General features: G+C 43.1%; 1 protein-coding gene and 1 long non-coding RNA gene across 9 annotated transcripts in view; one reads left to right on the top strand and one right to left on the bottom strand.

The window, feature by feature from the left end:
• map3k5 (mitogen-activated protein kinase kinase kinase 5) overlaps positions 1 to 21135 on the bottom strand; it is a 64672-nt gene that overhangs the window by 8578 nt on the left and 34959 nt on the right. For 5 of the 6 annotated variants that reach the window (XM_042096240.1, XM_042096237.1, XM_042096239.1 and 2 more), the window contains 11 exons: positions 20797 to 20849; positions 19291 to 19386; positions 18254 to 18335; positions 17256 to 17389; positions 8252 to 8379; positions 7149 to 7285; positions 6005 to 6110; positions 4076 to 4233; positions 2370 to 2547; positions 1475 to 1492; positions 140 to 317 (listed from right to left, as the gene is read on the bottom strand). In XM_042096240.1, coding sequence (XP_041952174.1) covers positions 140 to 317; positions 1475 to 1492; positions 2370 to 2547; positions 4076 to 4233; positions 6005 to 6110; positions 7149 to 7285; positions 8252 to 8379; positions 17256 to 17389; positions 18254 to 18335; positions 19291 to 19386; positions 20797 to 20849 — 1268 coding nt within the window. The remainder of the gene's footprint in view (positions 1 to 139; positions 318 to 1474; positions 1493 to 2369; positions 2548 to 4075; positions 4234 to 6004; positions 6111 to 7148; positions 7286 to 8251; positions 8380 to 17255; positions 17390 to 18253; positions 18336 to 19290; positions 19387 to 20796; positions 20850 to 21135) is intronic. The other variant, XM_042096238.1, reaches the window with a different exon arrangement.
• Positions 10181 to 15120, top strand: LOC121712199. Of its 3 annotated transcripts, none has more exons than XR_006032532.1 (5): positions 10181 to 10385; positions 12573 to 12614; positions 13328 to 13460; positions 13631 to 13762; positions 13948 to 15120. It is a non-coding gene; the product is annotated as an uncharacterized LOC121712199 (long non-coding RNA). The 3 variants fall into 3 exon arrangements; XR_006032533.1 differs by having other exon boundaries at positions 13944 to 15120; XR_006032531.1 differs by having other exon boundaries at positions 13631 to 15120.

Raw genomic sequence — 21135 nt, 5'->3', positions numbered from 1 at the left:
TGTCCGTTTCAGTTTTGGAGTGGATCAGTTTTTGTGGATTCCAGTCATACCACAAAATGTTTGTTCATGATGGTAGACTATAACACTCTTTTTGGGGGGAGAACTTTCTATAAGGCGACCTGCGTGACCTTCAGCTTACCTGAGGAAGAGTGAGCGCGTGCCTTTGACCTCCCGCTCGCTGTAACACTTGAGGCTGGGCTTGAAGCTGAAGGGGTTGGCGGTGAGCTCGTTGTCAGGGGAGACGGAGCCATACTCACTGCTGCTGCTGGTGTCCTCCACCACCACGGGAACGGGCAGAGAGATGCTGCGCAGATACTCTGAGCCACAACAAACAACAACGCTCATATAATAACAAGTAAAATCATCAAAACATATGGAATCACATATAATGAATGAAGTCTGATAAGGAAACTGTATAATAGAGCATGAAGCACCATGAAGTAACAGCAACATGAAGTAGGTTCTTTTATATATGACCATATGACATCATAGATGATATACTGTATTATAATAGATTGCATAATACAAAATAATGGCCCACAGACCCAGCTCAATTTCAACAGATAACAAAACAATGTGTGACGTACACAGTAGGAGAGAGAGAAAGCAGGGAAGTGCAGGTGAATGGAAGACATAGATGTATAGATCAGCTATAGGCTATTGACGCGCCCACTTCAGACAGGACGACCAAATGTACTTAAATCAGCTGACAGCAAAAACAACAGCGTCACAACAACATCACCTGACATTTCTGAGGGAGCCTGCGAAGTCAGTGGTCGAAACGTGTAAAAGGTAAAAACTAAGAAAATCTTAGTCTCTATATCTGTGGTTCTCAACCTTTTTTCAGTGATGTACCCCCAGTGAAATGATTTTTCAGCCAAGTACCCCCTAACCAGCGCAAAGCATTTGTAGTTGAGAAAAAAACAGAGCACTGTCCATCGTGTTTTCACAAGAATACCGCTACGCTTCAACCACGACTCCATCGTTTGAGTTTTGACAGTGATTGACAGGTGATGGCGGGTGGCATGTGACAGGTTGGATTGAACCATGCTGGTATGGGGGGGACTCTGGGTTTTTAGGATAATGAAATTGAATAGCCTACTGAAATATAAAATTCATTTTATGAACTTATGTTTTCCTGAAATGTTTATTAAATAATTGTTTTTAAAGTATTTTTGCATGGATTCTACTTTTTAAATATATGTATATTTTAAAATCTCACGTACCCTCTCACGTACCCCCATTTGAGAACCACTGTTCTATATCATATAAGTCAGATAATATTGAACTAAACTAGGCTAAGAGAGTATGTTTGGAATACACAGGCTGTTATTATGGAGTGTGCTGGGGAGATCACATACAACACATCAGCCTCCAAGATAACGTTAACTATGAACTTCAGGGGGGAGAGATGAGAGATAGCAAAGTCTGAAGGGGAGGAATTCCAGATGAAGTTCAACAGATAACAACTCACCTGTGCCAGGGGTCAGCGCTATAGTATGGCGCAAAAAAGACAACACACACATCAGAGTTAAACACAACCACACCAGGCAGAGCATGCTTCCAGATGACCATTACATAGATAGTAGTATTAAAAAACAGCAAAGTGTGACAGTTTATTGTACAAATAAAGGCGGTGGTAGTGTAGTGGTTAAGGAGCTGGGCTAGCGTGCAGTAGCCTGAAAGTTGTCGGTTCAATTCCCGGCTTCCACCGTTGTGCCCTTGAGCAAGGCACTTAACCCCAAGTTGCTCTGGGGACAATGTGATCCCTTGTAATATAGCTGACATATGTAAGTCACTTTGGTCAAAAAGTGTCTGCTAAATGTAATGTAATGTAATGTAATGTAACAAATAGCCAAAACAACAGTTCCGTAGGTAAAGGGGTGAGATGCAGTGGCTTTGTTATTCTGCAGTTGGATTCCCAACCTCAGCATGCTTAGTTTCAATATAGAATAATGTAATTCTCCAATTTCCCAAATTAAATGAGAAATCACTATTCTGCCGAGTAAGTATGAGCTCAATGACAAAATGATCGATGACAATCTAGGGCAAGATCTAGGGCATTTTGTTTTCCTCTGGCTGGGTACCAAAGACATTGCATAATGATGTAAATAACACCATTGTACATGTCTGGGGGAGTCTAGAATCAGTCCCCTTATCTGTGACAACCTCTGAACCTAATGGATGAGCTGCTATCTGCTTGTGTGTGAGTTAAGAGCGTGCATGCTGTGTGACGTGTTCCTTTTGGGGCATGCAATTGTTGACAACAAACATGCACGGGCATGTTCGCAGATGTGTGTGTGTGTGTGTGTGTGTGTGTGTGTGTGTGTGTGTGCGTGTGTGTGAGTGTTTGTGTGTCCAGTTCCCACCTGTGAAGCCACTCTTGCCACGTTTCTTGCGGCTTGTGACAGTGAGGAACTCGTCGGTCAGTAGGTCCATTGCCGTGGCCCTTCGGTCTGGATCGGGCTCGAAGCAGCGTAGGATGAAGGCTTTGGCCTCAGTGGACATGGACTCGGGGATCTCAGGGTGGATTTTAAACATGCCCACCTGCAGCAGAACAGAGAGAGAGAAAACTTTGTGACCAATCTTTCATTGCTGTCTCCTTGGTTCAGTTCAAGCACATCTATTCTTTTTGGAAAGAATGAGGAACTTTTATCCATCTGATGGAAAATTATGGGGATGTACACCTAACTGGCACGTAAACACTCCTCACACGCCTCTTGTCTCCTCATCTCTCTCTCTCTCACACACACACACAGACACACACACACATTCACACACTCAGTCATGAGAGCAGAAACTGTCTCAACTGAGTTCAATGTCAGCATCAGAGGAATTTCTTTCATGGCTTGGCTGGAATGTTAAATTGGAGGAATGGAATGCCAACCCACAACCCACCACCACCACCACCAGCAGCAGCATCACCATTCACTTTGATCGTGGCTTTAGCAAGTCTTGGCTGACTAGTTGAATGAACAACATTCACAAAAAGGCCCTTTCCTGCGCCTTACAAATCCAACAGAAAAACACAATTAAGAAAGAGGCTGAGGATCTCTGAAAGGAAGTGCAGAGGGGCCTCATGGAGACGTTAAGGATCACTAAGAAGCTTCGATTGCAATCGATTGCTTGAGGCTTGTAGAGACAGAGGTCACAGTAGCCCACAGCAGAGACAGCTGTCTACTCAAGCTTCCTTCATTAGTCACTGCTGAACAACACAACGGTAAAGTGCAGTGAAGTTCAGTGGAGACAGTGGGGAAATTCCACAGAAGCTGTTCAATTTCCGTCAGCTAAAACTCCAACAATGCCAATACCCTCCCCAGATAATTACTTCACACAGACATTTTTTCCTCATTGTCGAGAGACTGAATTCCATTTTTTGTACTACTGTCTGGAAAAAAAATCCATTGTTTTGCTTTGCTAAATTCCCAGGAGCAGCTTTACATCTAAATATGGCAAAGGCTGGTGACCATAGACGGTCATTCCTTCTAGACCTGACCTCGTATTAATCTGGTGGTGGTGGTGGTGGTGGTGGTGGTGGTGGGGGGGCAAACCACAGAACCAGATAATCACCTGCCTGCTTTATTTTCCACATTCAAATTAGAACTGGAGGACCACCCAACAGCAGCTGGGGGTTCGGCTCTTTGAACGTTTAAGAGCGGAGAGCATATGGAGACGTGTCCAGCCCACTTGTGAGGCCCAGCTCCTTTAGTACTGCTGAGGAAGGAAAATATTTCCAGTCTGGTCCAACAACTCCCCCCAAATGTTTACACTTTGGTCGTACAAACCCAGACAGGGCTGTGCTGTTGCGGTTTTTAGAGAGACTTTTACACAGACAGTACACTACTGAAGAGCATTTATCAGCATACCGACACATTCATCTAATCGATTTCTCTATATATAATCTAGCCCTGATTTAAGAGAGCAAAATCAACACAAAAATAGGAGATTATCACTGGTTTCATGAAATGAGCTTCAAAGCAGAGAAACCAATCAACACAAATAAAAAAAAGTTATGTGACAATCTGATATACTGTTTTATACATTATGTGACGTCCCACCCCTAGTGACCTCTGACCTTGAACATGGCCGCCTGTGGCTCCCCCAGCTCATAAAAGGGAGGTTTGCCCGTGGCCATCTCTATGATGGTGCAGCCCAGGGACCAAATGTCCGCCGGCTTGCCGTAGCCTCTCGGACCCTTGTCTATGATCTCGGGAGCCATGTATTGCAAAGTCCCTGCAAAACAAGAACATACAGATATTAGTGGAACAGTAATGTTAGATGATCACATTAACACATGAAAAAAGTGTTAAAAATAAGTAAATAATCAAAAATACATTTTTGTATCATGGTTGTTGATTGGCCACTCCGGGAAATCCCCTACCTATAGCACAAGGAGTTTAACACCTCTCCTGTCTCAACCTGTCTGTCTATCTGCAACTGCCTTATCACAAAAAAATTTGAAAATAAAGTTATTAATGTCTGGCGGCTGGAAGGCATGAAAATATCTTCATTAAAGTTTCTTTTGAAAAGTCTTGACTATAATAGCTGCAACTTCATGATGAAAGTTAAACAGCCTGATTTTACTGGACTATAATGAATGCGTCAGTCTAAAGGGGCTTTCACATCTGGCTTGTCTGGGGCAGCTGAATCGGAAAGTGGAGCGTTTCCCCCCAAAGACAGGTTAATATGGGTATATGTGAATCCATTCTAGAATGGTACGTTATGTTTGGAACGTCTGTCAAAACCGAAGCAACAATCTGACCAATGTAAGAGTAATTGAGTGTGGCGTTTTGTTTTGTTCTGCTAAAAATGCTGCTGTGTGAACATGAAACAAACCCAGGGACAATCACACAATTTGTATCCATTCAGAAAAAATTACAAAATAGATATGAAAACACAAAACAGCCTTGGTTTCACTAGGCGAGAGGTGGCACAGAGGGCACAGAGAGGGTTTGGGCAGTAAAAGTGGGCATGCCATGTGGGCCGCACAGGCACCAGGCTGCGTCTGGAAACCATCTCCTGCCCAGAGGGGTGCTGAACACCCCCCGCCCCCTACACACACACACACACAAAACACACACACACACAAAACACACATACACACCACGCCATCAGCTGATCCACGTCAGCCGGGTCAGGAGGTGTCCATGATTGGTTGCTCCTTAGTCAGGGTTGGCATTACAACTTTTTTTCCAATCACCTGACTCTACAGACACACACAAACATACACCCCCATGCACACAGATACACAACACGCACACACACACTTGTCCTCATACACAAATCCAAACCCTCTATCCCCCTCTCTTTTTCACACACACATGCACACAGCTCTCCCTGTCTCTCTCTCTCCCTCTCTAACACACACATACTCTCTCTCTCACTCTCACACACACAGCCACACACACACACATAAATATTTCCTGTGTGTGCTGCAACCCAGGCTATTCTGAGCGCCATTCATTTGCTGGCGTCACCTCTGGGGAGTGGGGACTGGTTTAATCTGGGCGTGGGGTCGTGAGACCAGAGCGGCGTGGAGCACAGCGCCACTCCCCAGACACAGCCACAGGCACAGGGAGGGAGAGGCCACCGTAAATAAAGGGCACTGAGCCACTCCTGGGCTTAATGGTCGTGGGTGGAGTAGACGCCAAGGGTAAACAGAGAGAGAGAGAGAGAGAGAGAGAGAGAGAGAGAGAGAGAGAGAGAGAGAGAGAGAGAGAGAGAGAGAGAGAGAGAGAGAGAGAGAGAGAGAGAGAGAGAGAGAGAGATCTTCAAAGAGAGGGAGAGAAAGAGAATAGAGAAAGAGAGAAATAGACATAAGAACAGTGACAGAAAATTAACATGGAAAAGAAAGAGCAAGAGAGAGAGAGATCTTCAAAGAGAGGGAGAGAAAGAGAATAGAGAAAGAGAGAAATGAAAATGAAAATAAAGAGCAAGAGAGAGAGAGAGAGAGAGAGAGAGAGAGAGAGAGAGAGAGAGAGAGAGAGAGAGAGATGAGGTTTACCAGTAAACGTCTCGGTGCAGGGGTTGATTCCGGCTAGACGTTTGGAAGTACCAAAGTCTGAGATCTTCAGAACACCACTATAGGTATTTATGAGAACATTGTCACCCTGTGGGGAGACACACACACACACACACGCACACACAAACACAAACACACACATAGAGAGAACAGAATAATTAAATCACTAAAATATGAGTAGGAAAAACACTATATTTACATTATATTGAGCAGTGTCCAGAAATAGCAGACAAATAAAAACGGATTATATTAAACCCCTATAAAAGGATGGGCCTTGACCAAAACAAAGTGATTAACATTTACACAAACGGCTGTCGGAGTCACTTAAACAGTGAAATGAGGTGGAACTTAAGACAGTGGTGGGCGTAGGGCTAAGAGAGGCTCCGACAGAAACGATCCTCCTCAGAAACGCTGAAGACTTCCAAACCCTGTGTTAGAACTGGAGATACACAGAGGGAATCCTGCTGGATTACGGTCAAGGAACTCCCCAGGCCATAACCAGGTGCTCTTTAAAAGGCCGGTGTGTACAGAGCAAACAGAGTGAAAGGGAAGTACATATGGTGACAGGGTGTGTCTTTTGTCCTGGCTGCAGAGCTGAACTGAGTTGACTGATTAGTAAACGCTGCCGTCATCATCACTGATTTCTGGTCTAAATGTTTTAGGCATTAGTCCAATAATGGTTTTCATCTCAACTCAAATGTACCTTCTCGTGTATTTAGTCCAATAATGGTCTTCATCTCAACTCAAATGTACCTTTTCGTGTATTAGTCAAATAATGGATTTCATCTCAACTCAAATGTACCTTCTTGTGTACATATTAATGTCCAAAGTGAATGGTAGTAGAGGCTTTTCCTGATGAATGTACTATGTGATGGACTACAGCTAGACAGTTGATACATGTGACAGCCATGTTTATTAGATGGGTCCTGTCCAGGGAGTAGTAATCCCACTACCATTTTTAAACACTGTAATGGCAGTAACCAATTGCTAGCCATTTTCTTTTGAAATGAATATCAGAAAGAGACAAAGCAGAAAAAGCTGACGTCTTTAGGTCCTGCAACCTGAGCTGCCATGCTGAGTGTGTGTGTGTGTGTGTGTGTGTGTGAGTAAGTGAGAGACATGTCACCTTGATGTCTCTGTGCGCTATCTGGTTATCGTGCAGGTACTTGAGCCCCTCCAAGATCTGCTTGGTGTAGAAGCCGATGGTGGGCTCATTGTTCTTCAGTGGACCCCACTTGGACCGCAGCAGAGCCGAGAGGCTACCTGCAACACAGGAGAAAGAAGATTTCTGTGAACCTAAACACCTAGTGTTGTGTCTGTATGCGTTTAGGTATACTGAGTGTGGTATAAGTATAAGTATAAGTATATATACTTTTTTGATCCCGTGAGGGAAATTTGGTCTCTGCATTTATCCCAATCCGTAAATTAGTGAAACACACTCAGCACACAGTGAGGAGAAGCACACACTAATCCCGACGCAGTGAGCTGCCTGCTACAGCGGCACTCGGGGAGCAGTGAGGGGTTAGGTGCCTTGCTCAAGGGCACTTCAGCCGTTCCTACCGGTCGGGGTTCGAACGGGCAACCCTCCGGTTACAAGTCCGAAGCGCTAACCAGTAGGCCACAGGTGAGTCCAAGTATCAGCCTTTTGAATTCGTTTTTTAAAACTAAGAAAATGAGAGAGGTGTCCTCTCCTTATTATTATTATTTATTTCAAATGTCAATTTGATATTTTATAGTTACCACTACTGCTCTGTACCTGGGCTGGACTGTATGTTAGGTAGACATTCTTTTGCAGATGCACTAAAATGTAGCATCATGTGCACATGGGGCCCTCGGCTGAGTGATGGGCAAAGTGAAAAGATTCACTGAAGCTAGTTTAGAAGCCTAACTAGAAAAAATCAATTTGCTGGTTTAACACCATCAGCAAGAGCTTAATTGCAAACACTGATGAGGTAGCTCAGTGCTCCCATGTGCCACACGATTGCTATAGTTCATCCACAAGGACTCTGCCTGTTGACCGACTTTTCCCAGCTTTTTTAAAGTAGGGCCCTTGGTGTACCTGGAAAGAGGCAACAGCTTGGGCTTCCGCTGCGTGTCGGGGAGTTCTTCGCCTCTCACCCTCGTCCATTAATTCCGTATAACAGGACACCTCGGCGGCCGTTATCCCTTACTTATTACACGTCTATCATTCTCAGGTGTTTGTGCTATTGTGTTCTGGTGCTTGCTTACCTCCAGGCACCTGTTCCATAAAGATCTTGATGAAGCCGTTCTCGCTGATGGAGCCCAGGTACTGCACGATGTTCTTGTGCTTCAGGTGTTTGTGCAGAGCGATCTCCTCATGCAGGGGTTGGGAGTATCTGAGGCCAAAAGAAAGTGCAACCAAAATATTTGTCAACACCAGATTTTACATTATGAGGAAATCAGTTTGTTGTTGTGTAACATATCACACCACAAAAAGCATTTCATTTCCTTCATCAGTTAAAATGAAAACAAATAAACAGTAACATATGAACACTGTTGCATTATCACTATAATAGTTTTGGCATCGTGAATGCAGAGTCCTTAAAATGCAGCAAGTCTAACCTTCAGATTGAAAGAAAAATGTATTTACCTCCTGTCTATGAATACTGCTTATTATTAAAGCAGTTCCTACTCAGCACACTTGCGTAAGAGAAATGTCAGTGTAATAAAAGAGCCAAGCACTAAAGACATTTAATTTAGCTCAAGGAGCCAAGGCATCTCATACATAGCATCTAACAATAAGCTGCACAGCCATAAAATGTGAAAGGTCCTTTATATTGCCGGGTTATGTTTTTCTGCATCAAATATTCATGGTGAAAAGCGGATCCTCGAGGACCCTTCCATGACATCCCTAATGACTTGAGGTTGAGATTACAGGAAGAGCGCACAGATCCGGAACCTTCTCAGGTTCTTAAGGAGCCTCTTAATTGCAGCCTTGTAGGTGGAACCAGAGCCATAGAAAAAGAGAGTTGCGACACTCCCATAGACTTCCATAGGAAACAATGGCGGCGCCTTTTTCACGCTACTTCCGCTTTATGCTGAGCTCAACAGTTCCAAACTTTGACATTCACGGCTGTTAGGGATGGGCAGAACGAGGCTTTGTGAAACAACGAAACGTTCGAAGCAATTGCGCCGGAATGTGTCGAGGTTTCGAAACAATCCGACACACGTAACTCCATGGTGACATCTAGTGGCCAGTTTTGCTAACATTACATTTTGACCGTGAAGCACAACTGCTTCAGACGAAGAATATAAATAGCCAACATGGAACGCAAGATTTCGTCCACAGCCACGTGGTTCAGTGGTTAACACACTTGCATTCGGTCGGAGCGGCCGGTGTTCGACTCCCTGCTGGTGCTTAGACATTTCAGACTAGTATATGCGTTCAGTAACTAGAACATTTTTATATCTGCCAGTTAGATGTTTTGTTATTTCAGTTTCATAGTACATTATCCTTTGGAATATGCTGGAGAGGAAAATGCTACAATGGTTTTAAAATGTAGGCTATGCTTATGGCCCAGGGTTTTTTTTTGGAACATGTTGTAGGGAAATAAAGGATACATGTGAAGCAGGTTAGACTAATCAGGTACAACATGGGAAAAATAAACAACACATTTTTTGTATGTCAACATACATTTTTATTATAACAGTTGTTCTGCCGTCTTGGCATTTAATCTGTTTCTTGTTTTTGAATAAACCTCCCCAGCCTTGGAAAAAATTCTTTCACAAGGCACACTTGTTGCTGGCATGCACAAATATTTTTTTGCCATCACAGTTAGGTTTGGATAAACCACTCTCCTCTCCTGCCAGTATTTCAAAGGGTCAGCTGTTCTTGAAATAAAGGCATCAGTCATATATTTCTTTTACTTCTGCTACTATCTAAATATTAACGTCACTAGACTATCTATCTAAACTATCGCTCACTGTCTGTCTAGTCTGTCAATTAATCTGTATCACTAACCTATAAATCGCTATATCTTTATATGTCTCTATGTCGCTATATCTCTCAAAATCTCTCTCCTCACAAAAAACCCACAAAGATAGGATGTGTTTGAATGACTTTTAAGCATTCTGGGACTTTGTAATTTAGATCAAACAGGTGTTTAGGCTATTCGGATAATTGGCTCACGCAGCAAGTGTGCCACCTGTCCAAACCAAATTGAAACACCACGAAGCCTCACTAAGCCATGGTCACGTGACATGGGCGTTTTGAACCACACTTCGAAACACTGTTCGAAACACTTGCGTTTCGGAACTGTTTCGAAACGTCAGCTTCGAGCGTCACATCCTAACGGCTGTAGCCCCATTCACTTCCATTGCTTTTTGCCTGATATTGTCAGTGGTAAGTAGACGAATGTACGACGTTTTTTTAATTGTCATATGCATTTTCTATACCAACTGCACTAGTAGATACTGGTATTGTTCTTTGAGGATTTTGTGGTGCTTGTTTAACTGATATTTATAGCTTAATTGTTGACTGAAATTTCAAAGCTAAAAGTTAGCCTGCAAACCTTGAATTGGAGAGAGGCTAGCTTAAAGATAATGTTCCTATGTCAATAATGAATTTCAGACAAAACACACTTAGTTAGGCTATGGTAGTAGAGTAACGTTAGATAATAGGTAGGGTTATCAACGAGTTTTGAAAGTTATAATCCTAACTTTACTTGCCGAACCTGATGGCGTTAGCTAACGTTAGCTAGTCAGCTCACTCACATTCGAAATGCAATGAGGGGGGGAACCGTAGGATAACGTTAACGTGATCTTTATGAAATACATGTCATTCAGCATCAGGTGTGGTCGTTATCAACGAGTTTGATTAAGTTACTGTTCTTCGGGTTAACAGTGGAAGCAATTAATGGGACAATATTTGCTTTAGACCTGTTGTAGCTTGTTAGCTTACCAGACATAAAATCGTATGGCGCTATGAAGTGAACCACGAGCTGAATTTGTGATCAGAACATGACATGAACTCGGGTACATCACTTGTGAACGACGGAGGTTTCGGTTATGAACTTCAGGCCAGGGGAGCTGTAGATGCAAACACTGTACTTTCACCCCTGCCTTCTGTCACTTGCCTACCCTGTCCTGTCCTGTGCCACTACCACTGTTCTAACCCGGGACAGTGGCACGAGACAAGAGCGTGGCCGTGGGACAGTGGCACGTGTGCAGTTCAGGCCATCCTTAAAAATATTTTTGTTTGCAGTAACAGCCAAAAACAATTAAAAATGGGTCGGTAGGTAGGTCAATATTTGTTTTTTTCAAGATTCAAAGTAAAAAAAAAAGTTAAATTTTGGTCGTGGTGATTACGTAGGAATGAATTTACACAAATGTGCATATTGTGACGTAACTGACTGGGTCTTCAACCCGTGCCTTCAGGCGCACCATTGCAAACCTCATTCTGATGCAGGTTATATAGACCAGCCTTTCTCAAACTTCTTTGACCTGAGGCCCGGTCATGGCAGACTTTTGGGTCATAGGGCTCATCTACATGTACGCAGAAAGAAGGCTACAATAGCTCTTGGCCACGTTATATTGAAATTTGACTATACAATACTCAATGCTATACAGTGTATTATACAGTCTCTGCTCTGTTTCTAAGGAAGTTCCAAAAAACAACGTCGTTCTATTAAGTTTCGTTAAATAAATAAATAGCCTTCCAACAGGTTGAAGCGGAGCTTTGATACCAACGTTATCGATTAGTTTCAGTTTCTCTCGCGCAGACGCACATTGAATGAATGCTCATACCACCACTTAATTGTAGGGCTCCATGTTTAATGACATCGATAGCAGAAACGTTTGTTTTCTTTTTTCGTCGATCCGCGGTTTCTTAATCAACTGCGCAGCAAATTATCAGATGAAGCACCGGGCCTAATTTCACTTCACGACTTCGCGGACCAGCAGTCTCCATGTTGCGGACCCATATTTTGAGAAATGCTGAATAGACCACAACCAATTTCAATACTCCGACACGGTCACCGCTAGACTAGGGGGAGAAGGGATGAGAAAAGATCTGGCCACAGTTCTTCCAGAACTTCGTAACAGCGTTATCAGTTTGTGTGAATGAAACGAAGCGTAGGCCATAGTGTGACATGCGTAAAACCAATGGTGTAGAGATGACGCCACAGGTGTTTTTTTTAAGTGAGCCACGTTTGCATGTAGGCAATTTATATTCACAATACTTGGGCCTACTAAAATAAATATTATTTTATTGCATTTGTATTGGTTGTTTAGAGTAAAAAAAACAATCGGTCGGTATTAACGCAAGTTTACAACCGGCAAGTCGGTCGGACTAAAAGGGGAAAAAAATAAATATTTGGGTCGGTTCTAAATTGACAGGGTCGGTCGGGTTACGGCAAACGAAAATATTTTTAAGGATGGCCTCAGTATCACTTTTTGGCTTCAACTGCTGTTGTTGGATGTCAGGTTGCAGTCAATTTATTCTACATTTTAATATACATTTCTGAGGTCTATATCACCACAGCAGGTCGATGTTCTTAAAGGAATAATTTTCATTGCAATAACTTTGCAGATGCTGAAAGTGACATGACCAGAGGACATTGGCTGTCTTTAGGTAAGTGGCCCTTGTAAGTAGGATATTTTTTTTTTACCTTGTATGGATAACTGTGAAGTGTAGTCAGGTTAACAATGCTCTAAGGGCACATATTTGGTCCATCCATAGAATCAGAACAATGTTAGCAATGATGTAGTCTAGTTAGCTGTAGTGGGTATACTGTGATATGTAGTCTTGTTAACTGTAGTGGGTATACTTTAATCAACCACAAATGTTAATATGTACCCTTGTCTATTTTAAGTGGGTATACTGAGATGGTGATGCTTTTTAAGTGGGTATACTGTGCATTCCTGCGTTCCATGTAGACTACAGTACTGAATGTTAGTAATCAAATATGATATATTTAAAAACAGCACTCACTGATGCATTAACTTATTGTTATTGTAGTACACCTTTTTTAATTGTCCTACAGTTGTGGAGAGAATTGCTTTAAAAAGGTTACCAAGTTGTTAGTCGCTTTGGTTAAAAATGCGTAAGCCTAATGTAATGTAATGACAAAAGAAATGCATAAAACGTTTTGTAGATTTGTACAATTACATACATTTATTAAACAATTACAAAATATAATTGGGTAAGAGACTTAATGAAATTAACACATCAGATCTAATTGGTTATTATTTCTAATAAAGATGTTTAGTGACCAACACATGTACAGCAGGTACCTCATGACACAAACATGTCCGTTTTCTCAGCCCTGCTTTTGTCTTCCACAGGGACCGGGTTGACAAGTGGTTATTGGAGTGATTGAGTGGTGGTTGGAGTGAGGAATAGGCTGCTGGAGCAACAAGACTCCCTGAAGCTGAGACTGGAAAGGGCAGGCCAAGTACTTCCATGGCAACAAGCAAGGTGGGAGGCATGGGTTTAGGTGCAGAAGGATTTCGAGTCTTCCTTGCCTTTTTGCTTTGACTCTTGCTTCCAAGATGGCCATCATCCTGTCGCTTTTTGTTCCTATCAGCCCTAATTGATTTTGCTTCAATACGAAGCCTCAGCCTGATGTATGTGTTGACAATTTTTAGTTTTAGGTCATGGCATGAAGGCAGTGTGCTGTGCAGGAGCATGGCCTCTGACTCCATAAGGGAATCGGTCGTCCTTGCCCGGAACAACTGCTCCACTTTGCTGATGAGATCGAAGGCCTCTTGTGATGGACGGTAAAGGGCACCTCTCTTGAACTCCTTCAGTTGTAGCAGTACGCTACATTTGCTAGTAGCACCATCATTGCTATTGTCTGCAACAGCATGCTGGCATTCCTCACAACGCGAGTTACTGATTACCCTCTTAACAATATATCCTGCAAGGTAATATAATACACAGGCATCTGTTTTGGTTAAGGTAGGTGTTGCTGGGTCTATCAGTTCCTCCAGCCAGGACTGCAGATGGTGTCGAACTAGTGGTCTACCTTCTCAAGGAACCAAGATGTTGTGAGGTAAGACTGTGGCCGTTGCTCCTCCTCAGCCAGGTATTTCAGGCCAGCACTGGTCGCTCTACTGAAGACGTGTATGGCAGGTGACAATGACACCGAGATTGAATAAATATGTGCTGTTGGGGTCAGATCTTTGAAAAGTTGGGATCTCATTTGTCTGCTGCATTGAAGTTGGTCAACAACAAAAATGGGAATGATTTTGCAGTCATGAAGGATAAATTGGTATGTACTGTGATAGTATGTACTGTGTCTCTGTGTTAAGGGCCGTTCACACCAGGAACTGTAACGATAAATGCGTCCACACTGACCAACAATAACAAAAGTCTCTCCTTGTGTTGATGAATTTGCTGGCTAAAGTTCAATGGATTCTGATTGCCTGTCAGCTTTTTATTCTCAAAATAACTCTTGACAGATATAGTTGGGAATCACATTTTTAGTGTTGTTATCATTATAGTTCATGTGTGGATGTAAGGTCTGAGTCCCCCAACCGACCTTGCAGAGGTCGGCCGTGTATGGGTATGTAAAACTCTTGCTGGTCTCTTTGGTTTCTGGTAATAACTTGATGTGGCATCTGTGAATGTCTTGTACCAAGTGTACACTGACTGTTACCTGCTCTCTCCATTCTCCACTGTGCCTGTTCTTACCTAGGACCAAGGATGCAGAGGACAAGATGGGTGTGCGGTATGACTGAAATGATCAGAAAAGGTCAGAAGAGGCCCTTACACAAAGGTTTTTCTTGATCCAGCATCAGCATCTCCAACACCTCCTGTAGCACTCCAGACTCCAGCCAAATGTGCTACCTCTTCCTTACATTAGCCCTCTTGTAGGTGTGCATAGTGTATGTAGAGCATCCTTTCCACATTGTGTCTTCGGTTGTTCACACACAATTATTGTTCAGACTTGGGAATCTAAAATGTTTTTCAGAATGTCTTTGAAAATCTAAATGAGTGTCTGCCCTCCTTTTTATGTTGCAGTCTCACCATCTCCCTCACAGCCTTTTTTGTGTTTTGTTCCTGTTCTTGTTGTTGAAACACACTTATTCCACACATTGCAAATTTAATAAACAAATCTAGTGAAAACCTAAAATGTATCAGTCATCCTTTTTATGCTGTTAAAAGTGCTTTATTGAAACCGTTGATTGCTTTATTGAAACTGAGTTACAAGTGTGTTATCGAAACAGTGGCTGTCCTGAACAAACTGTTAAACAAACTTACTTTTAACACAGCTGTTGATTGTGAATTGTTTATGTACTTTTGACATATGTTTATGGCTTGGTCTTAAAATATTATCAAGGATGAGTGGTGGCCACCTTTAGGCTATTTGTTCAAAATTAACTAATGAACAGATTGAATGCATTGATCAAACTTACTTGTAACATATAAGCTGTTACTGATCGCCATTTATATACTTATTTGCTAGATGTTTATGGCTTACTCTTAAAATTGTCAGAGCTGTGTGGTCGGCTTACATTTAGGGTGGCCACCTGTATCTCCTCAAAAGAGCTGGAGAGGACACAGAACACATCAAAAGCCCACAGTAACATAGGATACAAAATACATACATTTCGACAATGTAAGTTCATTATACATGACGGGAGACCAGTAAATGAAGGATCCTAAAGAAAAGACAACAGTAATGTTGGAACTGCCAAACAATAGGCTACTGTAGAATTCTGGGGTATTCTGATGTGTTCATATGTTAGGCTACTTGTGTGTGTAGTAGTCTATACAACAGGGAGAGGTCCATATTATTGTACATAACTGTGCTTTAGGCCTGTGTACCAGCAAGAAGGTCAGGCCTACAGCCCGATGTTTAGGAACATCCGAGGAACATCAGTGATAATAAACTTCAGAACGATGTTTGCAGAGCAATTAAACTCGCAATATGTCATGGGCACTATCATGTAAGCATGCTAACACGTCATAACACTTAAAATTAAACTCATGTTTGGTTTGTTTCAATGTTTCCCGTTATCGTTGCTGTCTATCCCATAGAAATAACATGGCAGCGCGAGGGCTGTTTGGAACTGTTGAAGCGTACGTGAACCACGTGACCGCTCGGCGGCGACTTCAAAGAGTGTCGCAACTCTCTTTTTCTATGGCTCTGGGTGGAACAAGCATGCCGCCCAGACCCATCACCGGGGAGCAGAGGCAGTTGCTAAGCGACCCTCTCTGGCTCTCACTCGCTCTCAAAAGTTCCCTGTATTGCCCTAGCTCATAGGCCTGGTGTGTGATAGTGTGTGTGTGTTTGTCTGTGTGTGTGTGTGCGTGCGTGTGTGCATGCGCATGATTAACTAAGCACTCACTCTTACACTGCTCAGTGGGATGCAACATCAAGCGACCACATACACACACAGACACAGACACAAACACGCACACAAACACACACACAGGAAACCACTCGCCCCTCTCTCCTTCACGGTATTACAACAAGCGCACAGTATTGTTAGCAGTGTTTGCATAACACTGAGTGGGTCATGTGTGCACAATTAAGCCTTCAATGAAGCAGCAGGTGTGTGCTCGAGTGATTGTAAGTCGAAGGTCACAGTTATGTAATGACATAGCCCCACTGCCTTGAACACACTAATGTGACTGAGTAAAATCATGCACAAGTTCATTTCATTACCAGCCAAAAGTCGCTTTGGAAAAAAGTGACAGCTAAATGATTACATGTCAATGTAGATGTAAGAAAAAGGAGGTTCAATTAGAGTTTGCAAGGTTCCTAAGGGGAAGATGAATGTGCTTTGTGAGCTGTCCAAGCTAAGTGTTTCTAAGAGAGGGCAAACCAGAGGTTCTTTGATATGGTTTAAAAAAAAAATCTGAGCTGACCGTCTTTCAAGATACGCAAAACAAAAGAAGGCGGTTCATTGTCAGTCTGCAGTCGAACACAAGGCAGATGAAGTGGAAGGGGGCAATGCAGTGGAAAGTGAACATCAGTTTAATCTGATTAAATTTGTAATTTAACCAAATACTCCGATTACAGTCGGAGTTTATAATGTTCTATGGAATCTTACATTGTTGTGGAACAGAGGTTTTTATTGTTGCAAAACAGAATCTTTTGTTAGAATGTTCAAAACTCCCCTTACTTGTTCACCTAGCATGTAAACTGGAGTATTCCAGATTCTGATAATACTCCGATTGGTGCTTTACTCCGATTGTTTAGCACATGTACACCCATTGACTGAAGGCTCCTGGCATGACAAGTAATGATGCCGTTCTCACCTGCTGTCTCTTTCAGGGATCTCCTTAATGGCCAGGCGCACCTGGTTGCTCAGGTCGCGACCCGCGTACACCACTCCAAAGGTCCCTTTACCCAGAACCACCCGCTCTCCATGCTCATCATACTCATAGTCGTACTGTGAGAGAGAGAAAGAGAGAGAGAGAAAAAGAGAGAGAGAAAGTGAAAGAGGCAAGAACCAAAAAAAGAAAGTGAGAATGAGGAAGTGGGAGGCACACATTGAAAAGCAGAAGAGACACACAGGAACGAAAGCAATAATAACCTCAAAGCCTCCACGCTTGAGTAAAAGTAAAATCCTGTAGCATGTGAAAGTCATGGATAATCACTGTAAACAGATTACTTCAAATAGTTTAAAAGACCTGTTTGACACTTGATCCGAAGCGTGCTTCCATTCAGTTAGACGTGGGTGTGTTAATATCATGTGCACACATTCACATCCAGTGAACCGTACCCAAACAAATAAAGGTGAACCGCAGGTGGTCTGACTTGACGGACATTACAATTTTTTCCCCTTTGATCCTTTTGGTATTACCGGTACACAGAAAATATAATGTGTGCGATTGTCATTGTCAATGAATAAATTCATTAAATTAACAATAAAATCAAACAAATAATAAAATCGTGAGCTCATACGCTGGTGTGGCTCTATGTTTCCTGATGCAAGTTAAGCGTGCAACAGGAACCACTTAAACCTGTCAAAACAAAGTTCCTTGGCAGGAATTTGGAAGAGGATTTGGTTCAGTATGACACCTTGACATGGCATTGTGCTCTGTGACTGAAGGTAGAAGGGCAAAGAGGGAGAGAGAGAGTAGGACAGAGATGGATAGAGAGAGAGGGAGGGAGGGACAGAGAGAGAGAGGGAGAGAGGCAGAGAGAAGGAGAGAAAGAAGTTAGAAAAAGGGAGAAAGAAAGAGAAGCAGAGAGGAGAGAGAGAAGAAAGGGTGAGGAAGAAGAAAATAGGAAAGAGAGAGAGAGGATTCACCTCCAGGGCCTCCGCGTCACAGTCGCCCTCATCTGGGCCTCTCCAGGCCTCCTCTGCCAGGCTGTTTACCAGGTCGCAGAACCTGCAGGAACCACACACACACGTCAGCAACACAGAGGGAAACTGCGCGCGCGCACACACACACACACACACACACACACACACACACACACACACACACACACACACACATGCATTAACCCTTAATGCAGATCAGACATTGGTTGCTCATTTATACTCCTGCCCAATTGACCAATGTGATACCTCTGTTGACTTTATTTTACAACATAATAGCTCCTGGCTCATTTAGCATTTCACAGTTGTGTTTTCTCAGGCCATTTCAGGATTCCACACAGTCTTTCTGAGCCTATCTCTCTCTCACACACACATTTGAGAAATTCCCCTTTGCAGGAATGATTTTGTGCACTTTGTGCAGAGAGAAGAGCACCAGCTACCACAAATGCATTTACATGACATTCACATATTCCGATGAATAATACCATAATGGTCCATTTCAGAAATTCCCCTTTGCAGGAAAGATTTTGTGCAGAGAGATTTGCAAGCTACAGGGAGACAGACAGGCATGACATTATGTACTCTACTCACAACCCTGCTAGAGGGTCTGTCAAAATCGGATTTAGCAGCAGGTGGTTCCCTATGTGGCAGCTCTGAGTAGGATTGGAAACATAATTCTCACAGGGGAGCACAGGACCAGAGGGTACCTGACTGGGCTGATCCAACCCCCCCCCCCCCCCCCCCCAAAGAACCTTTAAATTACAAATATATCTTTCCACAGATTTGTTGTGTGCAGACCTTGTAGGGATACCAACACTAGCCTGGAATACCTCAATACCTTGACTCTTGAACCATTTGCCACACAGAACATAAAAGTGATGGTTGGATTTGCCTGTTTTTATTCCAATGGTATGTGTAGTGGAAAATTTGAAAATGTTACATTACATTTGATATACATTTTGTGAAAATAAGGCAGGATTTTGGCATTTTGGTCGACAATGCCTCAGGGTAAAGTCTGGTACCGTTTGGAGTGCATCTCGGTGCAGAAATAGATCTGGAAGTCGTCTGCGTTGTGAAGCACGTACAGGAAGGCACTGCGCTCATCAAACTTGGAGATGCTGTGGGGCGAGAGGAAGAGGATGGTGATGAAGGTTAAAAAGGAGGAGAGAGTGCAGTGTGACATTTTCAAATGAATGACAGCAGCGGGAGGTCCCTGAGGAGTGTGTGTGTGTGTGTGTCACATTTTTCTACCAAGTTTTTTTCAGAATTCAACAACTGTAAAACTTTTCAGAAGGCCACAAGACTGTGAATCATTCTACATATTCATCCATCTATCTCTAGTAATTTTAAGTGTGTCCTTCCATACTGACACAACTCTTTGTTTGCCAAACTCCACGTGAACACACAGCTTTCTAATCGTCATTCACTTCCCCTGAGAGACAAGCGCACACAGCTTCCGTGAGCTAGTTCATCCACTCTGTGCAAGTACACGCGCTTGTATGCACATCTGGAGTAATATGCCCTTGACGGCTACAGAGAGCCGGCCACAAGGACGCCACTGTTTGCCTGTGAAATAGCTCCCTCCATCAGGAGCCTGTGAGCAATGCCTGAGGACTGACAGAACAATATCCCTCATTCAGAGGCGCCCCGTGTCTCATTGTTTCACCTCCTCGCGCCAGCATGGGAGGACGAGTGGGAACGGAGAAAGCCGCGTTCCCTAGCAACACCGGCAGAGGACCATGGCGACTTAGCTTGTGTGTGTGTGTGTGTGTGTGTGTGTGTGTGTGTGTTTGCATGTCGGGCGTGTGTGTGAGCTGGTGAATGCCTCTGTGTGTGGGTGGAGAGGGAGAGAACGAGGGAGAAGACAAGGCACATTTTGGAGGCTGCCACACACACACACACACACACACCACTCTTTCCTTCTCCAGTTCTGGAGAACAGACTGGTAAGGAACACATTGCCCAGGGCCATGCTGGTAAGGAACAGTCTGAACCACACCAGACTGGCCAGAATCAGAATGTTGCAGCATTATTAATTATGCATGCAAACTTGAAGCAAAGTGAAATATTGCTCACCACTTACAAGATGTACATTCACACTTATACAGAAAGATGTATTGAAGGTGCTAAACATTAGTTTGTAGTGGGAAGATCATAGTGGAAGAGCAAGGGTCATTTGTGTCAGCAAATCTTTTGTAATAACAGTAAATAAATTGAGAGACAAATGCCAGTTTGTGTCATCACGTTTCTTGTGACACATACTGATAAGTTTGGCTAATCGTTGTGATACCTGAACTTCATGAAGTTACATAATTGTGATGCAGTGATTTGTAAGACCATTTGATACATTGGTCATTTATTGTTTTACACAGGGTGAGACTGTTTGCATATGAAGTTGTATGTTATGTTGAAGTTGTATGTTATTTGAGGATGAGGAACTACAGGCTGTGGTATTCTGAGGTTGCTATGACAGAGTGGGATGTGGCGAGTGGCCACGGTGATATGATGGTGACATGACTCAGGACTGACCTCACGCCCCGAATGGCTGCAGCACTGAAGTTCCACTCATGGATGCCTTTACCCTGCAGGAGGACAAAGAGGAGAATGAGACACACTGAGGCAGACTGAAAAGAAAGTAAGAAAGAAAGAAAGAAAGAAAGAAAGGAAGAGAAACAACAGTATAGAGAAAATGGGACAAAAATAAAGTAAGAAAGACAGAAAGAAGAGAAGAGAAGAGAAGAGAAGGGAAGAGAAGAGAAGGGAAGAGAGGAGAAGAGAAGAGAAGAGAAGAGAAGGGAAGAGAAGAGAAGAGAAGAGAAGAGAAGAGAAGAGAAGAGAAGAGAAGAGAAGAGAAGAGAAGAGAAGAGA

This window comes from Alosa sapidissima, chromosome 6, assembly GCF_018492685.1.
Source record: "Alosa sapidissima isolate fAloSap1 chromosome 6, fAloSap1.pri, whole genome shotgun sequence".
Classification (NCBI taxonomy): Eukaryota; Metazoa; Chordata; class Actinopteri; order Clupeiformes; family Clupeidae; genus Alosa; species Alosa sapidissima.
The sequence above is the reverse complement of the archived record's forward strand: the minus strand, read 5'-3'. Positions and strand labels throughout refer to the sequence as shown.